Source organism: Pocillopora verrucosa, chromosome 3 (assembly GCF_036669915.1).
Source record: "Pocillopora verrucosa isolate sample1 chromosome 3, ASM3666991v2, whole genome shotgun sequence".
Lineage (NCBI taxonomy): Eukaryota > Metazoa > Cnidaria > Anthozoa > Scleractinia > Pocilloporidae > Pocillopora > Pocillopora verrucosa.
The window spans coordinates 15,194,177-15,218,013 of record NC_089314.1 but is presented as its reverse complement, the minus strand read 5'-3'; the positions used below and the strand labels follow the sequence as shown (position 1 = coordinate 15,218,013).

At 36.9% G+C, this 23,837-nt stretch overlaps 2 protein-coding genes across 8 annotated transcripts in view; one reads left to right on the top strand and one right to left on the bottom strand.

Moving 5' to 3' along the window:
* LOC131771809 (adhesion G protein-coupled receptor L4) overlaps positions 1–1,218 on the bottom strand; it is a 37,613-nt gene extending 36,395 nt beyond the window's left edge. The window contains exons 1-3 of one of the 3 annotated variants that reach the window (XM_066164014.1): positions 1,117–1,218; positions 840–955; positions 665–692 (exon numbers count right to left, since the gene is read on the bottom strand). In XM_066164014.1, coding sequence (XP_066020111.1) covers positions 665–692; positions 840–896 — 85 coding nt within the window. In that variant the 5' untranslated portion in view covers positions 897–955; positions 1,117–1,218. The other 2 variants (XM_066164015.1, XM_066164016.1) reach the window with 2 other exon arrangements.
* A 9,042-nt stretch (positions 1,219–10,260) lies between these two features.
* On the top strand, positions 10,261–23,196 carry LOC131771805 (protein APCDD1). 5 transcript variants are annotated; one of them, XM_059087673.2, is made up of 4 exons: positions 10,261–10,414; positions 16,466–16,598; positions 16,768–16,894; positions 20,110–23,196. In XM_059087673.2, exons 2-4 carry the CDS (start codon positions 16,547–16,549, stop codon positions 21,551–21,553), a joined length of 1,623 nt encoding a protein of 540 aa, XP_058943656.2. In that variant the 5' UTR covers positions 10,261–10,414; positions 16,466–16,546; the 3' UTR covers positions 21,554–23,196. The 5 variants fall into 5 exon arrangements, with proteins under 5 accessions (XP_058943656.2, XP_066019942.1, XP_066019943.1 ...); XM_066163845.1 differs by lacking the exon at positions 10,261–10,414 and adding an exon at positions 12,829–12,969; XM_066163846.1 differs by lacking the exon at positions 10,261–10,414 and adding an exon at positions 13,452–13,591.
* The last annotated feature ends 641 nt before the right edge of the window (positions 23,197–23,837 follow it).

Below are 23,837 nucleotides of genomic sequence, written 5' to 3'. Positions count from 1 at the left end.
GTTACCTGAAGAACTCAATGCGTATTGTTGGCTGAAATTACTTTATTTTGGAATTTCACAACACACTTTAAAACCTATTCTTTTTCTCTTATTTTCCCAGGTACCTACTATTCAGTGTTGCGAAACTGAATATAGTTCATTGACCAACAGTACTATTTACCAACATGTCTCACGCTGGATCCTTATTTGAAAACAGACGAAAGGGCATCGCATTTAATAATAAACTAACAACTTTCTAAAATGATTAAGGCTGAGCTCTTTTCTTTTAAGTTGCACGCGGGAATTTCATCCAAAACTTGTCTTCTATTTTCAAAACGTGTGTTGGATTATTTACAATCTTTAAGAACCTTCCAATTTTTACCGTTTCCGTGTTTCAGTTGTCTTCGTTAAAACGCTCGTCAGAGGTGCGGTGTAAGCACAGAGCACAGAGGTTCATAAAAAGCAAATGATAACAATCATGAAAAAAAAAAACCGTTCTAGAGAAGTCGACATTTTTCTGCTGGTCAGGTAACGTTTCACAACTCCTATATAATATGGATAGGTCGAGGCCAGTCATTTGTCAAATTAGAATTCGAGAGGCCTTAACCAACAAGGAAGGCGGAAAAAAGGTTCTTTTTCAAGCCATAAACAGCATTGCCATAGTACTTAGATTCTTGGTACTTACCGAGTGCTTGGAGGGAGTTAAAGAAAACCTACCAAACGAAAACGGGAGACGTGAATTACATATTTTCAATTGAACGAGAACAGCTTCCTTTTAAAAACAATGACTCACACACACTCACACACACAAATACATTTACAAACATAAGAGCTAGGCTATAAGATAACCAAATGCAAACCTGTGTCATGATGTAAAAGCTTGCGAAGAACAAGAAGATCGATCGTGGCCTCATCATAACAATCTTCAGTTTGCCCAAAACCAAAGAAAGATTCGGCTTCACCACGCAAAGGCGAGCTGTTAAATTAATTGTGGAAGCTGCTCATTAGCAAATATAATACTTTTTACCACGGGGCAATAGATATCTCTAAGTAGACATAAGATTAATGAGGAGCACCTGCCCAAAACTAGTTTTTGTCAATTTAAGATTTTAAAATACAAACAGGGCGACAACCAACCGAGAGATCGCTTAAATAGGCAAAATCCGCTGTATTCTGAAACTTTTGCACATGTATTAATATTCTAAACGGCACTGCAATAAACGTTGAGTGGATATCCACTCGTGACGCAATGTGTTGTTGAAACAAGAGAATCGCATTGGCTTTTAGGGAAAATTATATGTCAAATGTGTTTTGTCTAAAGCTCGTTCGACCGCCTACCGGGGAAGTTTAGCATAATTGCATCTCATCGCCAATCTTAAGTTTTCATGTAAATTAATTATTTAACAAAATATGCATTGGCCAGGTTTCCATTTACAAACCGCCCCATAATCTATAGATAAAAATGGATCATTTCACAAAAACACTCTCTTTTCCTTGAAAGCAATATAGGTTTTCTGAATGCGCGTCTTTCCATGACTTTTTGCCTCTTCATTTGACGATAATCTTTTTAATTTGCGGAAGTTAATCTCTAATAACAAAAATGCCGAGAACTGTCCTCCAACGCTCGAATTCGAACTATGTCATGGCAGTGTTTAAAGAATTGCCATTGTGTCATATTTTCTTTTATAGTCTGAGTTATTGGTAAGAAGACACTCTCCAAGGGTTCAAGCAGTCCCTTTTTGTAATCCATGACTTGATTTAATAAAAACTGTTGGGTCTTACACAAATCATTTATGTTAGCGTAAATATTATGCTCATTCAAATCCTCTTTCGCAAATAGGAAATGTCCTCCATTCAGCAAAACAGCTTGTTAATGAGACGGAAATTGAGTGGAAAGAGAGAGATCGGATGATTTTTGATGAGCTAATCTTCAGTTTTTTCGGTGATACGTGACTTCTAAAATGTATATCCTAGCGCCTTTGATGCGTAAATCTAAAATTTTTTCAATGGTTTCAATATATCATTTGGTATTTTTACGATTTAAGAAATTTCGTGCATGCGGAATCCAAGGGAGAATTTATTATTCATTCTGTGGAGGAAAGTTATGATGTTATGTTTTCTAGAAAAGAAGTCTCACATGGACAGTTTGACAGCTTTAAAGCAAATGATGGCATAAGTAAACCTCACAAAAGTAATTAAAAAAACTGGCTAAGTTTGGGAAAAAAATTAGAAAATGTCAACTATCGAGTTTGGACACAAACAGACTTCCTAAACTCTTGAAAAGGACTTACAAATATGGGTTAAGATCATTTTTTATCAGTGACGTAGCTCTTTAGCGTTCATTTCGACGCTTTCAGAACAGTAAGGAATAATAATTGACATAGTCGTCTTACTTAGTTTCACAATTGCGTTTGATAAAGAAACCTAGGCGACATGCATTTCAGATTCAAGCATGAAAATGTTTTAAGTTGAGTTTGAAGCTTGAAGCTTGTAGCTTGACGGGATGTATGGAGACCTTAAGCCTCTTGAGAGATTCCCTTCTCGGGCATTGACGTTTTGATCCATTCAACAAGTTTTATTCTGACCGAACTGCCAGTATAATTAGTAGATAAACACAACAGACATTTACATATCTAAAAAACCTGGTTTGGAAAGTCAAGCAAAAAAAGATTCTATAAATCGAGAGCTTCGTCTTAAGGTAGTGAGAAACCTATTGAATCTTAACCCTAATCAGCACTGAGTGGGTACTTCCTTTTTAGAAAAAAAACTCGTCCAACATCATAAGAAAACCTTCCCGAAATTACGAATTATACTTTGCAATTAATATGTTTTAGCGTTAGGGACTATTTTTGTCACCTCTTTGTTTTTTTTTTAAGAGAACAGATGTTAGGAAGCTGGTGCAACTTTTATCATTTTAGTGATGGGGGGTGGGGGGGGGGGGCGCAAAAAACACAGAACACAGGCAGATTGTTTGCCGGTAAACGAATGAATGAGTTGCCCGTAATCGGATCCTGCGTTTGCGCAAAGAGTTCTGGGATCGTCACGGGACAAACATTGTAACTCGCTATAAAGGAACGTGTGGTGAAAGGTTGCTTTGACGCCTAAAAAAGCAATTTTTGCGAGAGATTATGGCTTTTTCGCCGCAGTTTTACCATAGATGGTTAAAGATATGTTGGCACGAGGGAAGTGTAAGTTTTTGTTGAAATTACCACGAAATATGTTGAAAAACTTCTCTCCTAGCGTAAGGTCCATTGTGAAATCGTCATCGCGTAGTGGTCTCGAAATATTACAGAATTAGCCAGGAATCCCTTGGAAATAGCTCATTTAAGTCTTTTCAGATGTATTTATATAAGTACAGCCTATTTTCATGCTTGTTAACGTATTTAATGAACAAATTACGACGTTTTAAAATATTCCTCCTTTAAGGAGAGAAGTCGTTGTCCACGGAGATGTAATTATATTTACCGGGCTGTTGCTCTCTGAAAGGACGAAATAAGCGATGGAAAACATAAGGAAATCCCTCGTCCAAGTGATTGTTTGTTTGAAAAAAAAATTGAAAGGTCTTCGAGCTGCAACTTTTCTCCCCGAACTCCTTGAAACATCTTGTCAGGAAAGCAAGATCACGGGAACTCAGGCAGAAACTGTGGACATATCATCCGTTGACAAAATTTTTTTTTGGGATCAGTTTCTGAAGGAGCTTAGAAACCAGGCTCAACTCAGTAGCCAAGCCTACTGAATTTGTGCCCAGGCCAGAATTAACGAAGAAAGTGTATTTTAGCCAAAGGCAGAAGATTCATATATGTACGGAGCGGAGCGAGATAAGGTAATATTATTTCCCGCGAAAATTACAAAAAAAAAGGTAATAGATAACTTCCCATTTGTTTTTCCTGCAAAAATTATGAAAAAAGGTAATAGATAACTTCCCATTTGTTTTTTCTGGAAAATTACAACAATAAAAAAAGGTAATACATAACTTCTCATTTGTTTTTTTCCCGCGCAAGTAACAAAAATGTTTCCTTCCCTGTCCCCCTCCAACTACACTTCAACCAGTCGGGGGTGGTGAGTGAAAAATTGTCAACGTCATCAAAAGGCATGGCTCCCTAATTGAGCCTGGTGTCTAAGCTCCTTCAGAAAGTGATCCCAAAAAAAATTTATGCCATCCGTTGTGCATCGCTCCTTAAGGGACCAATTTGTATCCCTCAAAGTCACAGAAGAAAGAGTTCAGTTTTGAGCCGATTATCAACGCTGATTTGTTCGTATTCATCACAACAAAGAGGCAGTGTAGGTGATTCATCACTTTAATGTTCCGCAATAATATTTAATGCTCAAGCACGCCATCTCAATCTCCTGCTGCCTCAAGGTAGCTCTTCTAGCGCTCTTTTGTATTACCAAGCCACGAAAACGCTAGAAGTAGACTTACAAAAAACTGGAACGGCTTAGTTGAGTTATTCCTCGGCGATTTGTAGTTATGTTTTCAAAATTTCGAGACCATTACGCGATGTCAAATTCACAATAAACCTTGCGCATGGAGACAAGTTAATCGGTAGATTTTACTACATATTACATGGTTTTTCAAAAAAAAAACTAACATCCCCCTTGTATTAGCATTATCCAAATCCATTTCTGATAAAGGAACGGCGAAAAAGCAAAAATCTCTCACTAAAATCGTTTTTTTTTGGACGTCGGAACAACCGTTCGCCATACATTTCCTTTTAATGAGTTGCAATGTTTGCCCTGTGGCGATCTCAGAAATCTGTGCGTAAACGCAAGGATCCGATTACTGGCAACTCATTCGTTTTCTGAGCCGATCTTGAATTCTAAAAGAGTGGTTTTAAAGATCTAAAACTACTTCCGTCCCACCCAACATTTCTTATTACAATAGTTCTGAGAAAGTGGTAATACGACAAACAGTTTACACAAGATGATAACCTTATCACGTGTCTCCTAGACAACGTATTTCATGACGAAACTTTACATAGCTTTCCACTGAGAATGAAAAGATTACAAATTTGATCATCAAATCAGTCCCCTATCACGGCTTCTGTTACCAGCCACAAGGCAATACGTCGAGTCGGGGTCAACAAAATGGATATAAAAGACCCTGGAATCGAAAATAACCAGGCTTAGAGACTGAATGACAACCGGTGCAGCTTTCTCGTTTACAAAAAGTTGACTTTTGCCTACAAATATTTAAGTCAACGATGTAAACTTCGTTAGCACAGAAAGAAGCTCACAGTTTGAAATTTCTAATCGCAACTCCAAAACACTGGCGATTGTGAGGCACCATCCTGAGTAAAAACTGACTTTATGAATTATGCAAATAGTTAATAGTTAAAAGGAAATAGTTAAATCTCCAGTTTGGCTCCTAATAAGAATGAGTTTCAGCTTTACCCCTAAATATTTAAATTATTATTTAAGTGTCTAGGATAGTCTAGTCAAGTCGTAAAAGTGTAAACGATACAGTCGGTTGATTATACATATTGCGATTTGAAGCACAGTCCAAAAAGTACTCGCACAGAGTGAATTTCCGAAATTATTATTTTGAACGGTTTCTTAATTACTGACCTAGTTATCATATTTTTACGAAACTTGGGAACGAAAAGACATCTTTATCATTGTCTTACCACATCATATGACATTTGTAGCGGCGTTATTTGCCTTTTAAAGACATTCTTCAATTCCGAACTGTCGTTCACTTACGCTGCTGAAATGGCTCTTTTGTCGCCATGAGCAACACCACACCTTTGGGTTCAGTGTACGGACAAGTGTTACCGCCTAATTACCGTAATGATTCGACTTAGTGCCCGGGGCGCTTATATACTTATGGTATGTTTTACAGAAACCGTAAAAGAAACAAATATATTGCAGTGAATATTCTCCTGATAATGGTAGAGAATTTTGATAAAGGTTGAGAGACTGGACGAAGACCACCGTTTTTGAATTAAATGAGGCTGTAAGTGAGCAAAGGGAGCTGAACACGGTTGATCTCAACGTACAAGTACTCCAACAGTACTATCACTGAAACAGAAAAAGGACGCTTATTGGAATAGGGGCGCTCTTTGGAAGAAGGGTGCTCATGCAATAGAGGTGCTTATTGACAAATTCGAGGGGGTGCTTATTGGAGCGAAGGCGCTACATCGAATTATTACTGTAATCTGAAGTAAAGGATGCTTGCGACATTTGCGTTCTTAATATCAAGGCCTCGCGTCGAATAAGTTTAACGCCACTAAAGGTGAATTGGCAAGGAAAAGATTCGACCGTTATAACGCAATTCCCTAAAGCAGATGTCGGAAAGTTGATTATCAGCGTTTAGGAGCTAGGGGATACCCGATACGAGTGTGCACGAAGATTTCTTAAATCGTATAGATCATGAATTGACTTAAAGCGGCGCATAATGAAATCCACCAACGAAAATTCTGAGGCGGTAGTTGCTATACGACAACTTTTTACATTTTCTAGATCGATATCCAACACAAGTCTTACATTATTGAGGTAACGGGAAAAAGCAAAATTTATTGGAAAATGAGTTAAAACAGCCAAAGAAATTTATTTCGCAGTTTTTATCCTGAAAAAGTAAAAGTTTAATTGGTCATTTGTATAAATTTTAATTATATGAGTCTCGTCGTCAAAACTAATTACAGATTGTCTTTCTCTCAACCAATGGATTTTTTTACGGTTGTGCCCTAAGCAAATGTGTCTAATTTGAACGGAATATTTTTTCCAAGCACGTTTATCTTAAGTGGCTTCAGGTCGATCTGGTTTAACCCTTAACGTGCCATGTGATATCTACGCGATCGTTGACACCAAAAAGGAGAGTCTCGGTAAGCCTAGTTGAATTATTTCCAATGAAAACAACTCCGTAAATATTATGTGTCCAGACAGTGAGCTACCCTGAGGATGGATAGGTTGAGAAATATAAACGATCAAAACATAAACAATAACGTTTAAGTTCTGATCGTAGATTATTTCGGTGACTTGATTCAGTTCTTGAATTTTTAAATCACGCCGTAAGGACATTATATCGTAGAGACTTAAAATATGCTTCAATAACCAAATCGTTCTACAGGTATGGAAATGCTTTAGATTACATGGTAGAGCTCATGTTTGTAGCTTTGCTCGGAAAAAAGTGAGGTCTGATGTATTTTGTGACATTTTGCTCCATCGCACAAATTTTATAAATGAGAATTTTGAGCACCATTCTACTCTGGTGTTTAGAGATGAAGAGTCACGAACAAAGCTCGTCTTTTATTCTTTTCTTTCTTACTTTTCCATTAATTGTCAGGAGAAAGTTCTAGAGCTATAATGTTCTATTTACGATTGTTGCAAAGACTCTCTTGCATGAATGGGAAAACACTTTTTAAAAACATCTGTCGCGGTTTATGTTATGCAGAGTTATAAAATATCTTTAATGGCTTTCTAAGACATCTTTAAAAGAAACTTTAATAGCATTTAAAAGGTTGAAAAGTGTCACAAGACACAGTATTTAAGTCTTAGTGTAATTCACTAGTAAATCTGGTATAATAATTACCAATTAATTTCCCTGAGCTTCGCCTATGACAATGTACTTTTACATGTTTCATTAATATTTTATCGTTGTCATTCGTTATTACGGTTAAATGCTCAGAATTACATAAATAAATCAATCCTTATATGTACTGAGCTAGGCAGGTGAAAACCTAGGAGAGAGATCATGCTTTAACGAAACCCGTAGACACCAGTTTTCCCAAGCATACAAAATACTTCATATCAATTACGAAGGGTACAGGCTACATTTGGCCAGAAAGATGGAATAGCTTCTCTAATGTTAATTGTGAGACGACCAGACCGACAGCATGCAAGACACACGTTTCACATTTCCCTTCCATTCTCTTCTTCGATTGTAACTTCCACTGTGGCCTCATTGTAAAACTAGGACCGAAAAATATATTCAATGAAGGCACAGAATTTCAATTGTTATTTACCAAAGTCATCTTCGCGAGGGTCAATAGCCTAATAAAAGGTAGCTTTGGACACCGGATTGGCTTATTACAGCTGGGGTATTTGCTCGGTTAAGAAAAAATAAAGCTTGTTGTTTGCGTGTCTTATAATTCGCGCGCGACGATGCGAAGTCGGCAACGTTGAGCACCAAGTTAGAGACTAAGTTAGAAAACAGGTTTTTTTAGTTGAAGATAAATGCATAGTAATAAAGAATTTTTTTTTCAAAATATCGTAACGAAAAACACCTCATTATATGATGTATAACAAAAATTATATTATCTCCTTACTGTTCAAGATAAGGTTGACCTAAACGTATCTCAGTGCAGTTTTGTAACGTGATCGATATTAACCTGGAAGATTTTGTTACCAATGTTAAAAACAAAAACCACCGACGGACAAAAATTTAAATTGAAAACCAATAGCCTCAAGCTTTGATCCGCATCAAAATGATTAAATGAATTAATGAATGAATAAAATGATTAATTAATGATGAACTCCCCTCAGCTCAGACAATGCGCTTTATACTGGTATCAAATCACGCATTTATATAAGTAATTTTGAGATAACAGTGAATGGAAATAAATCACTTTAAAAATAAAATTCAACTTGATAAATTAAATCACTAAACTACGTCTATGAAATTGTAAATATATTATTTGACGTTAAACCTGCTGTGAAGGTTATTTGTCTCTTAAGGTACGTTATAATCCAGAATGTTACGATGAAACCTTTACATATTTCCTACCCTCAAGCATGTGTAGAGTTTCCTCTCTAAAAAAAAATACATCATTAACCACCATAGAAATCGTAAGTAATAATATTTCGTTGTGTTTTGACAGAGAATTAAACCTAATCTTGCGAAGGAAGTTTCGGGTACTGAAGGAGACCATACTGTCCACATCTCAGTCGACTTTTTTAAAAGACTAATTTGTTATAATTCCATAGGATCACTCAAAAATTTCACAAGATTCCCAAAAAAGGGGAACGTTGCGAAAAAGAACTCTTTCAGTTGCTTATTATTTGTAGCTGATGTGTTATTGCAAAGAGATCTGAACATCTTCATCAGGATACTTAGTATGAAACTCCTCACGGACTATCGAAAATATTTGATTTCTTTTACTTAATGTGGACTTCCATTGTTCTTAAGAATACCCCTTGGTAAGATTACACTACCTGTAACAAATGAATATTTGACAATCTTATAGGAAGGACTCCGCGCAAATGACTGATGATGAGCTTATTGCATATCGATACTTATACCGTTCATGTTTCCTGACCACCGAAGAATAAGGGTTTAATGTATACATAAGAAAATTAGCTTTCCACTTTATCCAGAGATAAGAAATATGCTTAGTACTTAAATACGTGACTGTTACAAAGTATTTCTTCCACTTATTTTGTAAGCAGAATATTTTCCAAAAACATGCTTAGTTCTTTAAGTACGACGAATATACTAGACTTTCTCTGAACAAAAATCCTTTTGAGGAACCTTAAACGATTTACATAACTTGTGGTCAACAGTTATAAACTGGAGCTTTAATAGATGTAGCTTCGGAAATTTTCTACAGTTCATATCATAAGCCGCCTTAATTCCAAATCACTTAATTAGCTGCAACAGCCAGTACACAACAAGTCACGAACACATTAACATCGTTAGGAATTAAATTTTCATCAACCCTTGGCTCTTTAGGTAGAGGACGAAGGCAACACGTGTATAACATCTTTATTTTGAATCTCCGGTCTATGGATTATTGGAACACCAGCTAAGAATTATTTTATAGCAGTGTATCATCTAAGTTTGAAACAATAGGCCTAATCAGTACTCTCTCTTCAATCAATAAAAGAGTGATTTTTAAATTCTACAACATGGAAAACATGTTTACGACAAGAGCTCGAGGCAAACCCAACTTGATAAAAGGTTATCCGTCACATACGACGCCAATTGCATACACAACCATGTGACATTTATAGTTATAACTATTGGCACTCCCAATACAGCTTTAAGATCGAATTGAGCTGCAGTTACAGCAGGGAGCCTTTAAAGAGAACAAGAGTTTGATTGAGGAAACTAGAGTAATAAGTGAGACGTATTTCCTTTACCACTTGGTTCAGTAATGGATTTTGTCTGACGATTTCCTCACGGTCATCACGACGGATTTACCGAAGTGGCTACACACGAATTACTGAAATACTTATCATTCATGTGGCTTCTTTAAAGAGATCAGACAGTTATATTCTAAGAAGGTTTGTGATGTCCTTGTATGTTAAATGCCACCCTTATCATTCTTTCATTACCAACCGTACTGTTCATTACGGAGTGGGTGCTTGTTGGCCCTGACTGTATTTTATGCGTTGAAAGCAGTGAAGGAAGTCGCACCTGACTCTCGTGGTTAGCTATCGAAACTGCTTTACCCAATTTCTGAGCCAGGAAGTACATTTACAGCTGTCCTATTTAAAGGTGAGCAGCGTAATAATCATTTATGATGATGATGTTTTCGAGTCTTTAAACGTATGCCGATTTGCCCTTTTAGCTATAAACATAAGTCATTGGTTTTGAAGGCACACGATTTCACCAATGGCATAGTTATTCTTAAACACTGCAACAGAACATCTATGAGCCCTCCTCGTAGTTGCGTGCAAGTCAAGATCCATTTCAAAGTATGCTTCTTAGCTTTGGTCTCTAAATAAAAGTTAAATGGTTAATTACAGAAAATAATGTAAAGCGATTAGAGGATTAACAGCCAGGTGTTTTTATCATAATTCCACTCAGATTTTAAGCCGATTGTTAAGTCATGTCATCAGCTCCCTACATTGGAAATACATCCACAGAAAGTCGACTGATATTTTAAAATGATAATTGACATTTTATGTACTATTTATATTGAACAGATGGTTAATATACATGGCAAAATGGAAAACACAGTTCTTTTTTTTCTTTCTAGTTTACTATGATCAAACTGTTTAGGCTTCAATGCATATTTTATTCATATTCGTAGAGTAACGAAATTAATAGATGGAGATACAGGCAGATTATCTAACAATTTTACTTTTTTAATAGTTACACAACCAATTGCTAAGGTTTGAAGGTTCAAGACTCTTAAAATCATAAAAATCTGAAATAGGTCGCGAATAGCTAATAAATTAAGTAAGATTCCTGAGCAAGCCCATGCATGGCGCTGAATAAATCAGTAGATGTCATGATGTTTGCCGAGTTTAGCTGAATACAAGTTTTACGACATCACTGGTGTTCGTGTTTCTCTCTACTCTATTTACGTTCTTGAAAATTTTTTTTCCACGATTCTACAAGGAAAATAGGTGAACGTGGATCATTAACTGTCGATGAAGAATAAAATTTCATTGTAATCATCAAATGCAACTCCTCCTCAGGTTTTTTCTACAGAAAGGTTTGTAAGCCTGAAATTAAGCAGCTTCTCCTAGAATTTCTCTCTGTTCAAGAAACCGAAGATACATTCGTAGAAAAGGGCAGAGTAAGGTGGTTGTTTTAACTTGTCTCCCTTTTGGTGCATAAAGGGTAACTGGTACCTAATACCTGGCTTAAATAAGGCTTTTAAAACTATTTTGTTAATCTATAAAAAACGGCCATTTCAATGTGGCTCTCATTGAAAAGTTGTGCTTCATCATCTCTAAAGATTCATACAGTTGGACTTGACATGCGTAAAAACAAAATACCTATGACTTGACATTGTTTCGAATCCAGCAAATGCGAGAGTATTCACCTGTGATACTTCAGCATCACCATGCAGAGAGAAACTCTTGTCGTTGGGTTGCCTTGACCTAATATGCATGGTCAAACATATTTTTGATCTTCAATATCGACATGAAGTAAAAAATACTTCTCCGTGTTCATTGTAAACGAAGACACGTTAAACACACAAAACACACAAAACACACAAAACACACAAAAAATAAATTACTTAAGAATTTGATAGAAAGTCTCCTTTCATTCATACGCCCTGCATTCAATGAAAAAATTTTGCCTAGATGTAAAGCTTCTAATAATATGGCCACTGACCGTTCTCATGGATGATTAACATTAAAATTCTCCTCTATTTTTGCCGTTGTATTTTCTTTGGAGGGATATCCAACAATATATGATAAAATGCCTTTTTAAGGGGCGATTTCTCTTTGCCGCCAAAATGCGACTATCTGGAGTCGATTGGCGAAAAGTCAGGGGTTAAAACGCCGTGTTTACAGCGTTAACGAGATTTAAGTACGTTTGGCATAAACCAATATACTTCAGCTCTCAACCGGATGCTAATTCGTCTTTGGTGGAAATTTACCTTACCATATCTGATTTTAATGGAAAATTAAATTTCTCAATATTGGTGTTTCTTCATAACTGATTTAGACGTGGATCAAATGATTCATTGTGTCAGCGACTAAGAATCGAAATGTAAACATGTCAGGATTAATGCGGTTTTAAAGAATGGAGCAGACAGTTTGACTCCGAGCAATTCTGCCGCAAGGAAACAAATTTGAAATAAGTGAAATTCGTTTTATTGCCAAGTTTATTGAAATTTTGCGGTCTCGCATTGAAACTCGATGAGAGAATAGCCAGCAAAACTTCCTTATTTTTTGGGTCTTGATAAGAACGAATATTGGAATTTTGAATTCTTAGGAAATACATTTCTTCGCTCTTAAATTAACTTGCATTGTTTCAAATTTTCCTGCCTTTGTCAGATATGACTTATATGTTCATAAAACTCAGCTTTGAGATGCTTTTTTCAGGCGTGATCTGAGTGGCAGGAAATGGTACTTGAGCATTTCGTTTGTCGTAAGTAACAGTAAACTAATCCCTCTTCACAAGGTTTCTTTCCATCAAAAATTGAAAGATCGAAACGAGATTACTTTGGTCAGCTTAATAACTTGAAATCAACTTTACCGAATGACTACTTTCCTATCGTGCTACTCATTTGGTTGATCAGCTTTGCTCTTCATCGAAACCGTGAAAATGATTCGGTAAAATATTCAAGATTACATTTCTCAGGAAAGGTAGGTGTTTCTTCATTGTATAAATCCGGTAATTAAAAAACGCAAAGTGCTATTTAGTTTTTGTGTGTACGCATTAGTAAAGGGTGAATTCGAGGTAGTCACTTAACCTCAGTTGTTTTTGCTTTAATAGAAAGGTTCGAAACGACGTGACCGGAAAATGATTTTAAACATTTGTCTTAAAACTGAATGATTCCTAGGAATTTCTAACATCGTTGTCACAAAGAGATTAACGGAGAGCCAATAACTTTGTTTTAGCTTTTTTCGTTGTGATTAATCTCTTTCCTGTTTTTCTGTCGACTAAAAAGGAAATTGAATCGACAGGCGAAATCAAAAGCAAGTACTTATTCCCTTAAATTTGGCAATTCCAGGCGATGTTTCGTACACATGTGAGAAATATTTCCTAAATCAGCTTGCGTGCCGCTTGGATAAATATATCCGCTAGTTAAAGGAGAGCCAGCCGAATTCGCCATCAAATATATAATGAGTTTCTTTCGGTACATGTCTTAATGTGTTTTCCAGTTGTGATACCATAAAATCCCACATCGTTGTGGAAGATTAGATGGCCTGGTTGTCTCAAAGTGTTAGTATAAACTGCTGTCCTGCAGCCTTACAATCGCAGCAGGTTAGTTGCTAAATAGTATTCTAGGACGGTTGGAAAGAATTTTAAAGCTGGGTGACATTTTCAGGGTCTTTTTGGAGCAGATCGAAGCGTTAAGAACAGGTAAAAACATCGAATGAAAATTTGTCGATTTTTCTGATCATGCAAGGTACAGTTTGCGCTTCTGGGTTCAAACGCTGTAGTGAGCTCATGATATTGTCATACTATCATGGTTCACCACTGGCCTGCTGAGAACTGCTCCTTTTTTGGAACTAGTTATTTGTGTAAAGATTTGTTTGTTTTGTTGTTTTCAACTGTCTGAGTTCCATTCTTTAGAACCTGGTGACTTATAACCTCCAGAGTCTACATTGTCTATAGATATGATGCAACGATGAGACAATTAGACTGTTATTTTCTTTCTGTTTTGTTCAAAGAGGGAAAAGAGACGAGCATAATTTTACCTAATCTGACATTGGTAAAAGAGATATTATTACTGAGGAAATCATCACCAAAAACATCGCTCCAAAAAAACTAATAATTCGTCTAATAAGAATGTTGATTTCATCCGTACGTTGAATCATTTCCAGCAGGATCACATTACGGTTAACCTGACGTATGTTAGATATGCTCATATTGTTTTTGTATTCATGAACACAAGATTGAATTGACAGATTTCCCATAATTTTTAGATTAGACTAAAAATAGCAACAGCAGCATCAGGCAGAGTGTGAGGGTCTAAAAGCGCTGGTTTGGATTGCGAATGAGTAATCTCCAATTCTTGCAAAAAAGCCGAATTACCTCCCTTTTTCCTTAAATATTCTACGGAAAAGAAGCAGAAGAAGACATACATGTGAGAGAAGCTTCCTTGCCCTTCATCGCAGGAAAATAAATTTCGGCAGCTAAGCTCGTATTTACCGCCAGGTAATCCATACCTAAAATGGACAACTTCAAATTTGCATATCGGTTTGATTGATTTTTCGTGTTTTGATCTCACGACCCAAATTGTTCACGCGGCGTTTATAAAGCTGGTCTTATAAAGAACAAATTGCCCCTTGTGATATCTTTGACAAACACGTCTTGAAGTGAAATATTATCTGTGTGCTGATGGGTTGACTTTTGCCCCGTGTCTTATATTCAGGCAGCAGAACACATTTTCTCCAAAAGGATCCACAAATATACTTTGTTTAAATTGGTATACTTAGGTAAACTTTGAGTCAAATGGCTCGAAAATAGAAGTTAGGTCCGCTCCTTTTAAACAAACTAAACATCTCTTCTCGAATTCTAAGAAATGCGAGGAATCTTAAGTAAAGAAAGGTAATACGACAAACGTCAAAATTTAGGAGAATCGCGGCGTTCCTTGAATGCTACAATTCTTACTGACCTGACTAGCATGACATGACTAGAAATCATTGTCTTTCCAAAAATTACTTGTATGTCCTCTGGAATTATCTCAGACAAAAATTTCAAATGGCAAAAAAAACAGAAAGTTGAATATGTCAAACGAGACTATGGTTTTGGAAACTTGTGCTCCTTTGTTCTTCTCTCTCCTCATTGAAATTTTTCAAACTCCTGTTATATAAACTGCATACATCATTTCTGCCAAAGGAAAACCCGGGAAGTTTTCATTTGAATCCTTTCCTTTTTCATTTAAATCCTTAAGTTCTTTCCAGCACTCAATCACTTGGAAACATTCCGTTACGGCTGGTAATTTTTCAAGCACTTCATGGTCACGAGAACCTTAAGTAATAGGGCATCTAGAAAGGAAGCATCAAATATCTGAGGCAGAGGATCTTTAATGCAGATAAACAGTTCTAAATACTAGATGAAACTTACACCCTTTTAAGAGGGAGGATTGTTTTCTGGGACTGGAAAACATAACAGAGTTTTTGACAGTTACAGCATAACCCAAGTGCTAATGACTAAACCTATAAAAAAATAAGGGTGCGTCATACGCGATGTAAGGCTCTAATTTCGTCTTCTAAAGCGTGACATGTGAGCAATCTGGTAAAAACAAATCGTTAAGTGAACATAAAAGCATTCACCACATGCCACGCTTTCCTAAACTTGTCTGCTTCATCTGTGAGCGGATGTGGTTAGGTTTCGTGACCAAGGCAACTGAGTAATCCACGCCATTAGTGGGGTAATTAGTTTTAAATCATTCTTTAAGATTCTAAAATATTGTCAACGGTAAAATTTCGTTGTTTTATTATAGTTAGTAACTTTCAAGCCTTAACTATTTGTATTTATCTTCAATTATTCTGTTTGTCATTATAGATGATAAAAATGTGCTATCTCTGATTCCAACTTACTTCAAGTGTGCCTTTTTATGATTTTTTTTTTATTTCATATACATCTGTATTGATAAAAAAACGAAGAGTGCTCGCACACTTGTTCATTAATCCTTTTTTCGGTCATTCTTTCATGTTCTTTTTAAATGATATCCATGAAAAGATATCCTAGATTAAAAAAATCAGAGGCTGTTCAGACGCACGAGCACTCAAAGTTAAAATCTTCAAACGAGAACTCCCTAATGAACCTGTGGGTTTTACCCAACGATTATGAAAGAAAACAATGTGTTTTAGTGGGAAAGAGATTGCGTTTCAAAATAATTATTCCTTTACGGACATAGAGGTTGAGAATGCATGACACACTAAATAAAACTGACCTGGAGGGCACACATTGAGACATGATCAGGCATTGCTATGACACAAAAAGATCACTTCATGAGATAATTAGCTTAGCGGCGAGCCAATACAAAATAACTTCACTTCTTGACAAAGTGCATGCTTCAGACTAATCTCGATGCGATTTTAAGAATCTTGCAAGTTTTGGCTACCAACAGGAATCCGCAAGTGACCTCTTAACATAAATACCCGTTTTCTTCCTTCCTCGGAACAGAAATCAAGTAAAGCCAAGAAGGAAAGCATCAAGTGGAGAGTTAGATTTAAGACTTGAGAGAGATACAAGTCTGCAAACGTCATGGATGTAACAAGGGTTCGCCTTACCTTAGCTTTTATTTGGATGTTACTAGGTAGGTATTTATTACTCGTTTTCGTTCTGCTGTAACTTCAAATTAACCACAAATTTGCCTTTGCTCAGGGTATTGTTGGTCAACACAGCTGCTAGAGATCTGCAAAATGTTGTGTCTTAAATAGGAATCTAAAGCCTTGCTCTGTTTTTTCTGTATGTACTATATATAGTGCTGTCAAGATGCGAAGCTAGTAAAGACAATTGCCTTAACATCGTTCAGTACATATACCACAGCCTTGGATTACGAAGCCGTGCACAAGGTGCCCCGAATATAGCGGGAGAGTGGACCTCATCGAGGTAGGAATGCATAAATATAGTTTGATAGAGTCACACTGATTATTTCAAGGAAATACTACAGTGCGTGTTGTAATCCCGAGGATTAATAAACGTTTCAACAACATAATCCCCTGATAAGGGGCGGCAATATACTCAGCGAAACGTATTTAAGTTATCCGTTGCTTTCGCCTGTGGTAAACATTCGAACTTAATTATTGTTTATTACAGTTGGTGACTTGGAGCGTGGAGGGGGGAGGAGATAAGGCAAATTAACTTCAGAGACGAGCGTCTACCTGACTGGAGGCGTTTATAATTGCTTCGATTCTCACAATTGGTTCACTGAGACAGAAAATTCCTGTCATTTTGACAGCAACATAACTGAATTTGTAAAAACCCAAAACTAGAAGCATCTCACAGTTTATTAACCGATTGTCTTTCAACATCTCTTCCTCGGGGAGTTATCAAGTTAATTGATTAATATGTGTGTAAATGAACATCATATGCACTAGTAACGGTGCACTTAAATGAACTTCACTCTTGACGTTGTTTATTGGTGGCCAAATGGCTTCGACAGTTTCAAGCGCCATTACTTTGTGCTCTTTTATTCATCATTGGTAATGTGGGTATCTTGGAATGCTAACAACGGAAACTCTTTCATTTTTGTTGAAAATTAGGGCGAGGTCCACTTGAAGCCAGTTCATATTTTACAAAGTATGGTAGTATGATGCCAATTTTTTCATACCTCACAGAAATTTAATTTGTTTTTTATTTCAAGATAGGCTAGGCCTTTATTCCGTCATTGTACAATTTACCGTGTGAATTTTATTAGCTACAAAACAATTTTAAGTGGAATGCAACGAAGGCTTTGTTTTGTTTCAAACTCAATCCAAAATAGAATCAGATCAAAGGTCAAAACATGTCACTTTCCATGAGCTTAATGGACTAAATTTTTTTTTCTTTTCTTTCCCTGGGTTATCGCAAAGGCGAGATTTAGTCGAAACAATATTAATGCGACAAGTAATAATTATTGGAAACTTCACGTCTCGGTCATTGTGATCCTATGAAAGACAATTACACGCACGAACAAATTACGCTAGGACCTTGTGCAGAACAAAAGATATCTTTTCTTGCGTGGTCAATAGTACCAGTGCGACAACATTTGATATATACTCTTAGAAGAAAGCAGATTTTTCTCCAAATATGTTATGTGATTTAAGAACCCCATCGTTGTCCTTCAGCCATTCATTTACTTCCATATTGTATTAAACAGGACCCATGCTACGCACGTGACCCACACTAAATTTCCTGTCATTATCCTTCGGGGCCAAGAGCTCAAATTTGTGTTGGCAGCTGGCCCAGTAATTCATACTAACCTTTTTGTTGTATCTAAACACATATCTTTAAAAAGAGTAAATTTCCTGTCTAAGCCAAAGCCCGAAACCTGGCTAAACGAGCCTGTAAGTGATATTGATGTTGTTTTGAGTTGTGTTTATGTCTAATAAAAGCTCATTATAAAAGCGGACACCCCGTGAGGCCATGATGTCTTACGGTTACTTTCTCTCAAGTGCTTTATTGAAATTTTTGATTCAGTTATTCCAACTAAATCACCAACAAGGTTTAAGATGCGTGTCTTTCCAAGACAACAATGGGAGGCTTTAGATAACCATCCGCGACGAACTCAGGAACATATAGATAACCGAGAAACTTTAATGTGTAAATTGTCTCTACTTAAGATAAGGTCTCAGGCAATAAAGCTCTTAAGCGTTTTAAGATATTAAAACGCAAAATACGATATTGACACTCTTGTAGCCTTTTTGTAGCCAGAGTCATAACATCGATATCCAAGCGTTGCACGATGTGCCTGAAGAACTGAAATAACGACTGCTAAACGTTCTGCCAAAAAGAGGTGTAGAAGAAAAAAATCTTCTCCATTAGAATTACTTTCGTTTTAAGAATTTCCGTGTAATAGTTGTTCATCACACGATATTTTTCAGATAAGAAAGAATGCTTCATTCTATTCTAAATAAGTGATTAGGACAAGCTCTAAATTTCATTAAACCATGCGAATAACGACCAGGGTGTCTGGATCACGCAGCGCACACGGTACTATACAAGTGTATTTGAGATTTTTCCATGTTGGCTGATTGATAGAGTCGGATAGGTTTACGGGTTGCATTTTTCTCTATGGCAAGACATTGCATCCATTGCTATTGCCAAGTTATTAAAAACTGGTAAATCCTACTTTCGTGATCGCAATTGAACGTGTACAGACTTGTTCCCGAAAATACCTCCAAAGCACCCCTAAATTTCAACGGAAGTTTTTTTTTTTGTAGTACAAGAGTTTTTTTATTCAATTTCGACTAGCTTTGCTTCATCTGCAAAACACATCTCTTGAAGCAGTGAAAGAGTCTTCAAGCCCCTTTAGGAACTGATTGTAAACCATACTTCAAAAATTCAAGTACCGCTAAATGAGTCTCAGTGTAGAATTGATGGATAGCCACTCTTTCGTTCCTTTACCTCTCTAAAATCATCATCTCAAAATTAATTCAAAGAAGTGCGAGGAATATGGTCTATGACACAAGCGTGTTGATATCATATGACCGCATAAATCGTTCTTACTGTGTTTGAAGCTTTTGGCTCTAAATGGAGATAAGTAAACTCTGATATTATCAGCTATCATTTTGTCATTGTTTTCTTGAGTAGGATAAATGACTGAGCCGGCTTGGTTGGAACACAGGCAAGACTTCTACTGACTTGTGATTATTATCAATTTTGCGGATTCGAGTCACATACCCCTTAAATCGTGTTACGATTTTTATTTCCGCTAATAGCTCACTCCCACACAAGGGGTCGGGTTTTTAGAAAAATAGAATATCATGGGTGAGATTTTTAATTTGAAGAAAACCTCATTACAATTTTATACTTTAGACCACGCAAGATTGTCAGCTACTTTTATTTGAACTATAATCTAGTATCCTATTACTATGTGTCCCTATCTCGAAGATAAAAAATAATTGAGCCGAAGAACACTGTGGTTCAAGCCATTTGAACCATATGGTCACATATACCGATTGGTAGCTGATTTTTGCAACTATCAAAGAAGTAATTTCTGGCGAATAAGCTAATATTTACGTGTTGATCCAGGAAAGTGGATATATAGCCTTTTCTTAACGCAGCGTAACTGTAATTTAAGCGACATGTTGGTAATTTGTTGGTTATTTCTGTTTTACTTTAAGCTGTGAGATAAGACCTGGTCCACAGTTTTTTACACGGTATATCAAGATCTTACGGAACTCCACGTGGGAAGGTTATTTCCATCGCTATAACGACTCACAATGTTCCGAACCCAAGTTAAGTCTCTACATGAGAGGATTTTACAAGGTAATGGACGAACCTTTGGAAACCATAAAGGGCAGTAACAAGGCATTCTTCAACTTCTCAACGATACAGCTCTACCCGCACAACGGCTACGAGCAGGAGATGGTTATCAATACGTCAGCCGGGCATTGTCCGAATACGCTGGAGGTTGTGAGAAGCCTAGACTCTACTGATGTTTTTGAAGTAGATAATAGAGCATTTAGACGACGAGCTTGTAGGAACGCATTTGGATTCTTGGAATCGGAATTTTCTGGATTAAAGCTCGAAACTCGGAGAAAGAAAAGCTCTAAATATGATAAGCTGTATTTTGGTGAGGTCCCCACCACAAGAGTTTCTAGAAAGTACAAGCCCAATTCTTACCAGCTCCCACTGATTAGGTACAATTCTCAAAATTGTACCAAATGTATAAAAATTCGATTGGGCACTGGAGCGCGTCCACCAAAGTTTGTTTGGAAACCACCTCGTCTTGGGTTATTAGAAGGAGAGTGGGCAAGCACAACTTGTGAGGCAATCCCAGGAGGCGTATTCTTGACGCGTCACTTCAAATTCACTAACAGTCAAAGTTCACGTAAATGGGAATGTAATTATTATTTCTATGTGGATTCAGAATGCAAAAAGCGTGACTTTGAACTGAATGGGAAAGGACACTTTTCGTATGCAATACCTTCCAAAGCGGTGAATGGGGCTTCTGAATACGTGTTCACCATGACAGAGGCAGCCATTAGGCCATTGGATAAGATCACTACGCGAATGTTGAACACCGCTACACCTAATACATGTGGCAAAACTGGAACTTGGAAGACAAACGTCAAGCAAGACATCACACAAACTCAAGGTTGTAAATTGTACGGCATTTCACTCCCGAACACCGAGTACGATCTCCTGAAGATGGACACTGATCATCGAGACAATAGACTTCTTTATGTGGGACAACGAGCTAGTGATGGTTCCGACCCCTCTACTCCCTCGAGGAGAGCAACGTCATTCCAAGTACCACTTATCGAATGCACATCGTACAAATTTAAATTTGTACCTCCTACAACTCGCCCAACAACTCGTCCAACCACCCGAATTGGCATTGTGTTCTCTATTGGGACGTTGCCAACCAAGAGAAAGGAAAGTACCACCAGAAGGCGAACTGATCGCGATCCTGGCCGTCAAACAACCCACAACAGAAGTGGAAATGGTTCTGATGTAAACACGGAGAATGTTGAATACCTTTACCGAAACAGTGCAGCCAGCTTGTTAAGTAAACTTTTATTGGTGCTAAGCACAGTCGTCGTTAGCATTTTGACGAATTAAATTTTTCATAAATAATGAGATGCTACGCGAAACATGTAACAAAACTCCTTTTGAACTGTAAAAGAAAACAATTGCGCAGTTTGAGCGCGGTCAAAGGGTGGTGTATTTCATAGATTAAGACTGTTCCTTTTCAAAAATGACTTTTTCGTTATTGTTAGATGGAACCTCCGACAATCTTAGTATAGTGTCGCCTTTTGGCTGGAGTGCTCGAAACAGTACTTAAACAAATGTACAGAGGGAAAGACTGGCAAAATGAGTTGGGGAGTTCTAGAAGTATAAGTGGCAGAGGGTAGCGTAAAAACTTCTTTAAGCATCGTTCCCTGAGTGAATTTGTTGATGAGGAAATACGAAAACTAATCGCTGAAGTTGATTTTGCCGGACTCGAGGAAACATTTTTCTGAAGACTTCAAAAAGGACGGTCTAAATTTTTTTATGAAATAAAAATATTCTTGGATTATTTCTGGTGTATAATTTCCCAACTGGGATATGTTACAAACTCTGATTAATAACAAAACTCTATCGCTTTTTGTTAGTCGAAAGATTAACTAACTTTTCGGGTGTTCGCCGAACATTCCAAAGGGTTCTTACAACAGTAAACCGGTCTATTGATTGATAAATATTTTTTCAGAAGCTAACATTGTGGGCAATATTCTGGGTTAAGACAATGGGATAAATCGTATGTATAAGGACCGATTTGGGCGTTTCAACTTCGCAGTATTCCCTGTGCGAATAAGGAGAATTTTTACCTTTAGAGACTAATGATTATCATGGATTGTGAAAAACGTTAAAAACTTCATATGCACGATTCTCGCGTGAAGAGCAACGAAACTTAAACTTCCAAAGAGTGTTTTAGTTAAGTTTTGTCAGTTTAATTTTGCAAGTAACGTTGAAAAAACGAATGAATTGAATCAAAGTTTTGTAGATAGAATAAATTTTCATTAAAACTGCACAGGAGTATTGGAAAACGTTGTGTTCCATTTCATAAGTATTGCTATAACTTAGGTCATCTTCCGGAAAGAACGGTTGTCGGTAAAGAGTTAAACGTTTCCAAAAACTTAAACAGAAGTCATCAACAGAGTGAAATCACTCATCAACAGTTTGTTTAGTAAATGAACTTAAGTCAATTTACAATGGGTTTACTTTCCATTGCATTACACTTCAAAACTCCTAGCTTTCATTTTTTTCTCATTAGGCTTGTATTACATTGTTCGGAAAAAGTCTACCTATTTTTTGCAACAGAAATCACAGGAGTTGTCTTTTGCCTAAATATAAACGAGTCAGTCTTTTTCTGGATGTTCTTACGTATTATGGTTAGCTTGTCGGAGGCTTCAGCACAATATAAGTTCATTATCATCACGTTGGTACTAATATCTAGTTAGAAAGAACCGAAATATGTCTTAAATGATATTTTCAGAAAAGATTTAGTTGGTTGCACATATATTTGAGGTTAATCCCTTTTTAGGATTACCGGCGAGGTTAGAGTAGGAGCCACGAGCGGCACTAATGATCCCAGCCACAGGAAACAGTGCAGACTATTAACTAGGAAATGCAAAGGGAGAGGTTAAGCCAGGCGATACCCCGGAATACTAATATCGTGTTGCAAGAAAATTCTTCAGTTAAGTAAATAGAGGTATTTTGAATAACTTTGAGTGTTAAGAATGCATATTGACATTTGATTCACACGCAGCTACACCAGCTACACGGTGTTTCTCTTACATTCCTCTAACACCCCAGTAATTCTTCCGACTGACTTCCACGCATTCTCTGTTAGAGCTATATAATTCTGTTAATGTGTGCGATCAATCCCTCTGCATTGGATAACGGATCCGTTATCTTAGTGATGTGATAAGTTCAGAAGAGGATGATGCAAGAGACCATAAATATTCGCAATTTCCCACGTTTCTAACTAACCTTCCTGGACAAATAATTCAAACCAAACCTAGTTTTTTAAGTGATAGATGGTGGCAAAGTAAGGAAAATGTTGATCAAAAAATGTTGATGTCTCCGGCATCGTCTGCATGTCATTCCCTTAGAACGGAAACATCGAGATAACAAAGCATTTTTGGAGATATCCTCTCTCTGTTATTTCCAAATTTCTGAGTTACTGTTACTCACACTCAGCGTAAGTTCCATATCCCTCGATGAATGTTTCCGAGATCAGGTGGATGGCCAAAATAAAAATTGCTTGTGCGCCTGAAAGTCTTAAATCGATCATCATTTGTATCGTGGTATTTCCTTCGTTTCCAAAGGAAATTGCATTGGATATGACTTTTCTTTCCTCAGT